General features: G+C 37.6%; 1 protein-coding gene across 1 annotated transcript in view; it reads right to left on the bottom strand.

Annotated features, from left to right (window-relative positions):
• Positions 1–1,667: 1,667 nt before the first annotated feature.
• PACSIN2 (protein kinase C and casein kinase substrate in neurons 2) overlaps positions 1,668–9,089 on the bottom strand; it is a 73,079-nt gene continuing 65,657 nt past the window's right edge. Inside the window, exon 11 of the mRNA XM_014961527.1 lies at positions 1,668–3,533. Within this exon, the coding sequence (XP_014817013.1) occupies positions 3,421–3,533 (113 nt within the window). The 3' untranslated portion in view covers positions 1,668–3,420. The remainder of the gene's footprint in view (positions 3,534–9,089) is intronic.

Genomic DNA, 9,089 nt, shown 5'->3' with positions numbered 1-9,089 from the left:
ACCAAAGGCAAACACAGAACCTTGTACCTACACAGAGTTACTCCATCGGAACAGGACGAGCTGGATGGTGACAGGATTAAAAGAAGCTCTGCAAAAAAATATCTGGGGATTGGAGTGAACACCATGAATCAGCAGCACGTCCTTGCAGCAGAGGCAGCCCACGGTGAAAGTGATGAACCACTAGAGCAGGTTGCTCAGAGAGCTGGTGGACCCTTCATCCTTGGAGACATTCAGCTGGACAAGCCCTGAACAAACTGCTCTAACTGGACGTGCTTCGAGGTGCCCTGGCTGGGCTAGGTAGCCTCCAGAAACGCCTTGCATTCTCACTCTACATTTGGCTACGATGAGTATATTGGAACTTTGTATACTAGATAATGGGATAAGATCCATGTTCTTAAAACAAAATTCTTGACTGAATTCATCTGTGCATGGTAAACTGCTGGCCTTTCAAAATGAGGATGAAACTAGGCATTTTCGTTTGACCAAAACCAAGTCTGCTTCCCAAAGTTCTCATTGAAATACAGTATAATAAGCATTTCAAGCACTTAAAATGACCAATTATTTGCACTTTTTTATTAGTAGTCAAAGAACTTTTTGAAAATCCTTTATTATTTTCAAATGTTCGATAAGTTTGCCATTAGATTCTCCTACTCAGTGTGATGAAAGATTTTGTCCAGTTTTGGACACCCTCCCCACCCACATTCAGTAGAAGACCCTGATAAACTTGAGCAAGTGCAGTGAAGGGACATCAGGTGGATGGAGCACTTGCTCTGTGAGGAGAGGCTGAGGAAATGGGGCTTGGTCAGCCCAGAGAAGAGATCAGTCCAGAGGTCCCAACAGCAGCCTTCTAGCACCTACAACGAGGCTATCAAAATGACACAGCCAGGCTCCATCCAAGCACAGCAGAATGACACACAATGGTCATGAATTGCAATTTGGCAGGTTCTAACCACAAATAAAATGGGAAGGAAAACATACTTATAATCATGAATTGCAATTTGGCAGGTTCTAACCACGAATAAAATGGGAAGGAAAACATAATAAGTAAGTTTGAACAGAGAGATTATGAAATCAGTCTTTAGAATTTCTCCAGATCAGCTCAATCTGGTCTGAAAACAGAGTTGACTGTACTTTCAGTAGGACACAGGAGCAGAGACCTCCCTTGGTCCCTTCCACTTGGATTCTACTATGGTCCTATCATCAAACTTGAACATCCAGCATAAAAAACCTAGTACTTTATTTAGATGAAGATGATGTCAGCATTTGTGGGGGAGTTGAGATAAAACTTTCAACTGGCAATCACAAACATTACTACGTTAATCACTGCCAATCAACAAGAAAACTCACACAAAAGGCAGAAAAGATTCAGATATTATAAAAAAAAAAATCCAAGCTATATCAGAATTGACTATACCACAGAAAGCAGCATCATGGATCTGGTAAATCTTCCAGATCCATAAAAGACACGGTCTCCTCTTCTTCCATCAACATTTTGCTGGAATGCTTTGCCAAGAGCCCTGTGCACTGCACTATGTCACTGATGTCATGCTCCTTTCTATGGCTCTTTTAGAAAATGCAGATCTTTGTCACCTTGAATTGCAATGAAACGCACAGAGGACTTGCTTCATAAGACTGTTTTCACATACATTGAAATAGTAAGAGGTGCATTCTGTGTATTTAAGAGATTAACAGATTTTATTGTTTTCTGAAATATTTTACAATACAGAGACCCGAGCCAGTAATTCCTGACAATTTCAGTGATCATCTTGGGGATGAACAATTACGTTTGATAAGTTTTCCTTGACAGACACATACATACATCCATTTTCCAAGCTTGTACATTTTGATTCATTGAAAATGATGTCTAAATATATCTATAAGCTCAAAAAGCAAATTATAAAGTCCAAAACTACCAACAGTGTTTTATAGTTACCTCAAAATAGATTTGTTAGCTTCATTACAGTGTAGCTTCCTAACATAGCATATCTACTTACCTGATACTTAGGGTTTTTTAAAAACACAAATCTGCTGTAATTTTACAACCCAGTTTTAAATGTCACAAATGCATATACTATTTGACACAATTACAGGTGACCGAGTTGTAACTGCGAACAAATGTAGATTTTACAGTGTTCTGCTACGATAATCCATGTAAGGACTAAAGCTAGTTTATATTTTGACCCACAAATTTGTTCACAAATATTGATTTTGAATACGTTAATGTGTTTACTGTACTTCTGAAAACCTAATCACAGAATACTTCGTCTATGGTACAGTAATGAATATGGCAGGAAAGCAGATTTAAATATACCTATAATTTAAACTCTTAAAACAGTCTAAATCTTATTGACATTAAAAGACTTGATAACTAGTAGCCATGCTCTTTATATTTTGGAATATCAAATCATATGTACATATACACAACATAGATAGGCTCTTAATAAAAAGCATTTAGTCTATTTTACAGTCTTCTCTGTTCAAAAAATTAGTCTTCACAGATTTAACATCTCAAATCACCCAAAAATCATTAGCATTTTAAAGGAGATTTCCCCACCCCCACCCCCACCCCCCAAACGTGTGCTGGAAATAGCTACTATTCTGGGGCTTATGCATAATTTATCTTTCTTTTGAGTGCCATTTAAGATCTAGATGGAAAACTCTTAGTTTAAGTGTCAAACCATGTAAGCAACATTCATAATAGAATCCCAACCCATGACACCTGCAGATATCTCTGCTACAAATAACCTTCTGTAACAGATATTTATTAAATACAGTATTTGTTTTACAACTTCAAGCCATGCTGACAACATAGAAAGATTACTACAACATGGAAAGAGTTTTCACTCAGTCAACGGGTGACTCAATCTATATCATAATTTAAGTATTAATTGATAAATCCAAGCATACAAAAAGGTGCTTAACTACATAGCATTTAAATAAAAAAATACTGCATCTTTCAGACATCGCTAAGAACAAATAGAAAATTAACTATAATAATCTTTAAAATTCAAGTTGCAAGTTACTGAAGGTCACTTAAAATAACTGGATTAATCAAAAGTGAGCATAAGCCACATACCTAGGGTAGGATGAGGCACAAGCATAGAAAATGCAAAAATATTTAGGAGTCACAATAACCAACCATGTGGGAAGAAAAAGCTTAAAAAGTATTTTTCCTATCATACTATTTTTTCAACTTAACCCCTTTGCATTGTGCACAAAGTTTCACAAGTTGTGAAAACAATGTCAAATTATTAGTTCAAACTTTTTTGTCTTTAAATCACCACGATTTCAGTATTAAGCTCTTGCCTTTTCATTAAAATATATACATTCTATACATCATTCAGCTTCCTCTTGCTTTAAATATATACTGTACAGGCCTACAGAGCTTTTGTAACACTGCTTTATTCACTTTGTCCTTTGTCACTGGATTGGTTCTACGTAGTTTGCTGGGTATAAACCAACTTGTCCATTGTCCAGACGTCCTTTGCACCATCCCTGCTCATCTTCGTTCTCCATTTTAGTTAATTCATCCCCTGCAAAAAAAAAAAAGTTATAACCTTTAAAGTAAAAAAAAAGATAATATGATAATTACATGTCCACTTTTCTGCCCCCGGACACCCCAGGCCCCAGTAGAAAGCCTCCCTTCTTTGCTCTTCATGCTTTTGATACTAAGAGTAACACTTAGATATTTACATATGGGATGAAAGGACCCCAATTTCAAGAAAATAGGAAGACGCAAGCTACTTTGAAACAAAACACCACACTGATGGCATTTCAAAAAAGTCATAGCATTGTTTTTAAAGCACAATAAAGAATGCCAGTTTTTGAAGTTATATACAGTTATCTAGCTATAAGATCAAAGACTCCCTTATATCTAAAGGGTGTGATCACAGATAGTTGTGGACAGTACAACTACCTCTAAACAAGCAGAATAAGCCTACATTTTTGGCCCTCACAAAAAGTCAGTGCAAGTGAAATAAATGTTTTGTTAGGCTTATTGTCAATATACATTCCAAGACTTTGTGAAATATAAGGAGGAAAATGCTACATTCATAGAACATAAGAAGAAAAATGTGACAAACATTGAAACATGGCAGTAAAATTCTCTTTAATTACACTTGCAGCTTTTCAGTATACCACTAAGTTGTGATGCAGAAAGATTATTGCTGATTATCCACTCAGACATTTATGAACTATAACATAACCTTTATTTATGAACTATAAGATAACTCCATTTTGACTGTCATTCACAATTGATCTTCATCCTCGGGAAATGCTTCAGCATTCAAAAGGCTGCAGACTCCAAGATGCTGTATATGAGCAAGTGAATGTCCACCTCAGCCAGGCAAAAAAGGCCAGACTAAGTAACAATTGTTTCCTCGTGTATAACCTATTTGTGTCAGATTATTTCCCTAGATAAAACTGATTTGCCTTTCATTTAACAATAGGAAATACATGCTGAAGATATTAATCACTTAGTACAGTCCCAAATGGCTATAAATATATAGTCTTGGTATAATTTAGGAGAACAAAAACTAGCCTAGGGACTATCAATTATTTGGCAGAAATGGACCAACTTCATATTAAATCTTCTCAGATAGATATCTTCTATAGCTCCTCTGTTAGCTAAAAAATGTTAAGGCCTCATGTCCTCTAGTTTGTAAGTTTACCAGATAATTATATATAGTTCGTAACGAATGTTATGAACAAATATTTGGCACCATGGACTGTACTTGGCTTATGGAGTCATTTTAAACAATTTTTTCCACCACTTCTAGCACTACAGAAATGTAGAGCATGCAGTTTCAAGCTTTCCTGCCACTTCTACGAAGTGTATTTTAACAGAGTGAAAACAATGGCTATCAAAGCCACACTGCATTAGTCCCAATGCAGTTGCACTTGTATTAACAGCTAGGACTTGGAAAATCAGTGATCTTGGAGGTCTATGAAAATATTACCACTTTTAAGGGTAACCTGCACAACAGCTATAATGAAAACAGTCTTTAACAGCTGTGTAAGGTAGCATATACAATCACACATTTTGACAACATTGCATGGTCTATATCTCCTGTAGATATTTATTCTCAGCCATGGCAGAGACACAGCGAGCTAGACATATGGTAGATAGTTGTGTCTCATCTTATTACAGGATTATAACACCCCTTATAAGGTATCAATGAAGTTATTCTTCCTCTTTGGAAGCAGTTGTTTGCCAGAAAAAGAAAAAAAGATAGATGTATATAGTAAAAAAAAGTTTAATTTATTAAAGTACATTTAATGGACGCTATGCAGAGCATATATACTACAGCATTTATCTAGAAGTGATCACTAAAGCTTCGTAGGCAAATTCTTTGAACACCCAAGGAAATCTGAGAAGATCAGCATACATTTAAACAGAACCCTAAACACATTAATCCTCTGCTGACAGCTGCTTAGGAGTCTAGGCATAGTCTACATAGGGGAGAGCACATTTTAAATGGGGTCTCGTATGACCTGGTGCATTTTTCTCCTTAGTCTTTTGTATGTTCAGCATAAACCTAGTCACACCAATACTTCTGCCTAAAACTGAAGTAAATTTAACTGTAGCCATTCTATAATTTAGCTTCTGTAAGGGGATTCATAGTCTATCACGTGATCCCTTTCCTACACTTGATACATAAAATTTGGTGTTAAAATATGCTTTAAAGCTCTTTCTTCAAAGGTATTAAGCTATTTTTAAGTTAAGCCTACATATGTCTCTTACAGGTCACGCTTTCTGTACTTTATTTCTACAGACCTCACACTGAGAACCATTTGGTTCAAATAGTTTCATGCAAGTCATACAGCTGGTGCTGAAGCACAGAATGTCTAACTTTGTACTTAACCATTACATCTGTGTGTATAAACATTGCATAGTTTTTGCCACTGAAAGGCTCGTTACTGTAAACCCTTGGAATGCCATCCTGTTGCTTGACAGGCACAATACACATATTTCAAGAGGATTAGCATACTTCCATCCCCTGCTGAGAAAAAAGGAGCATTTAAAGTCTACAGAATGAAGAATAATTTTAGCTGCTGTGAATTCCAGAGAAAGCTCCAGATGTTTTGTTACTACTGACCTTCCGTCGGGGCACAGTTCAGCAAGGTTAATGGACAAACCAATCCATTCCTCCTCTCTGAAAATCTACAATACTTGTCTACAAAAAAAGATGACTCAGATGTTTACAGCTTCACTACTGAAAAAGGAGGGAGGTGGGTGAAAGGTGGGAGTCCCACCGTCTGACTTAGGGGGCTTTTTGGTTTAAAAAAACCACAAACTGCATTTAGGATATGGAAATACACTGTTCTGAGCACGACCTTTCTCCACAAGCAGAATGGAAGTCTAGCAGTTGACTGCTTAGCTATTGACTTGTTCACTGTATTAACTTAAAGTCATCACGTCTAAGATCTACTGTAGAGAGTGTAGAAGTAGTGGACTTCCTACAAACCCCAGCTGAGAGGGATGCAGAAACTGTCTTTCAACACCGGAATCCTCTTTTTCCTTTAAGTCAGTCATTACAGGAGAAGGGAATAAGTGACAAGGTAACAGGAAAAGAGAAGATCAATGAGATTTTGCCATTTTCACAAACTGAAGTTCTGTTTGCTCCTGCTAAAACTACTCATACAATCTTGTTCTGGAATTCCTGGTTGGTAAAACTCTTCATGTGCAATTCTGGTCAAGAGAGTAGATGAGAGCTCGGAAGACATGGACTTGGTGTAGGTTCCACCATTCATCACTAGAGGGTACTGCCTCCAGGCTGGCCAGGTTATGAAAAGCCTTGAGTCTCCTATTTCAGGGGCTGAGTAAACTGCCCAGGAACTCACTCAGCACACAACGGCTGGTAGAACCAGCCCAGAAAAACTGGAAGCAGCAGCATCCGTGGCGTACTGCCATCGTGCCCTTGTGCCAACTTCGTATGTGTGGAAGTTCTTCTCACAGGTAATTAGTGACAGAACGAGAGGGAATGGCTTCAATCTCCAACAGGGTAGGTTTAGACTGAACATTAGGAAGGCATTTTTCACCGAAAGAGTGATAGGGCATTGGAACAGGCTGCCCAGGGAGGTGGTGGAGTCACCATCCCTGGCTGTGTTTAAGGGACATTTAGATGCAGTGCTAAGGGACATGGTGTAGGGGAGGACTTTGTAGAGTAGGGTAGATGGTTGGACTCGATGATCCCAAGGGTCTCTTCCAACCTAGATGATTCTATGATTCTATGAAACATACTGTGGCACGGCTCTCTCCTGTCAGTTACCACTATTCTGTTCTCTCAACTCCTATAGCAACGAAGTAAAAAAGGAACAGGGTTTATGGCTCCAGGGAAACACAACATCCTAAGAAGGGACATATATAGTATATAAGCGTACCCTTATATAATGCAAGACCAAAAAAAAAAACCGGTAAAGATAGCTAACATACACTGAAGGGGGGTGGAAAGAGTACAAAATTATCATGGCTAAGTTTTCAACCTTAAAAAGTTAGCACTGTGGGAAGATGGAGTCCAAAAAAGAGACGCTTCCAGTTTAAACAGAAAAAATATCAGATGACTAGATATGTTTTAAGGTCAGTTGCTGGAGTCTTTTCCTTTAAGAAAAAAAAAAACCAGACTTTGTAGTGTTGGCATTTCTAGACAGCTAAAAGCAGCAGCTGTCACCAAATGAGAAGACAGGATTATCCGTTCAGCAGCTCATTATGTTTAACACAAAATGGTAAGAAAGAAATATCCCAAACAGATGCATCTCAACACATTCCAAACAGATTAGAAGTTGGTGCTTCCAAACAGAGGATACTAAGAAGAGGTCTCAGCAGGGGTGAGGGTTAGATAGAATCCTGTAATTGGAGTTATACTTTCAGAGAAACAGGTGCCTTCAGGAAATAAAAGCTGAAGAGAAAAACTTCCACCCACCCCCCTTTTCCTTTTGATAAATATGTTAACTGAATGCTGTAAACTTACCAGCTTTAAAGCTGAGTTCATCTTGCTCTTGGCCCTCATAGTCATAGAGTGCACGTACTCTCACTTCCATTGCAGGAGAAGTATCTTCATCAAATGGATTGGTGTCTCCATTTGCATCAGTGGAAGAGAAAGGATTGTTGGACTCTTCATCAGACCAATCCGTTGGGTAGCTTTGGTTTTTTTCATAGCTGCTAACACTGAAAACAATTTTTAAATTATTCTTTTCAGCTCTTAAAATAGAAGACTAGAAATATCACTAAGGAACCACTTCCCCTAATGAAGCTTAAGCTCCACTCTAAGGCCCAGTTTTGAAGCTTCATTTCTGGTATCTTCTCACCTATCTTTAGCTGACAATGCCTCATTCAAAAAAAAAAAAAAAAAGGCATTCTTGCAATACATTTACAAAGCAAGTTAGAAAAAGGCAAAAGAAAAAAAAAGATATCAAAGACAACGTCCCCACAAACTCAAAAAACTTCTCTATCAATAAATCTATAAAATCCATGGGATAATTACATATATTTACTCTAGAAAGGCTAAAGGTATGGAGCTAGTAGATGACAAGAATTATCTGGTTTAGGATAAGACATTTAAATTGCTTTGCAGAACCTTTCTCCCAAATCTCTATGCATCTCTATGATAGCTTTCAACACTTCTTGTATATTGCAATCCACCAAATAAAGAAACTTCATTATACTGCAATGACTCGATCATTTAAAGAAAAATTCACTGTTAAGCATGCACATGCCATTTAAGAGAGTGGTATGCCATCACTAGTCTGTGTATTGAAGTAACAGGCAGCTGTTTGAGAAGATCCTAAATAAAAAGAAAGCAATCATAAAAGCAGATTTATTCAGCAAGAACACAGAGCAGTGAAGCTCCACAAGTAGTTTCACTTGGAAAACCTTCAAGTTTTAACATTTTATAGGACTGGTAAAGGAAAGAAAAAAAGCAACAGCAGTTCTGTTAGCAACTGCCAATAACCCCAGTAGTTTCAAACCAAAGGTCAAGGCAACAGATATGGCATCTGTTAGGAAAGACAAGTTAGGCTCCAGTGTTGCTTACACAACGGCTTAAAAGGACTTCATGCACTGACCGGCATAGTGTTAAAGAAACCAAAAA

Source organism: Calidris pugnax, unplaced genomic scaffold (genome assembly GCF_001431845.1).
Source record: "Calidris pugnax isolate Ruff unplaced genomic scaffold, ASM143184v1 scaffold589, whole genome shotgun sequence".
Taxonomy (NCBI): Eukaryota; Metazoa; Chordata; class Aves; order Charadriiformes; family Scolopacidae; genus Calidris; species Calidris pugnax.
This window is presented reverse-complemented; position numbering and strand designations above follow the sequence as displayed.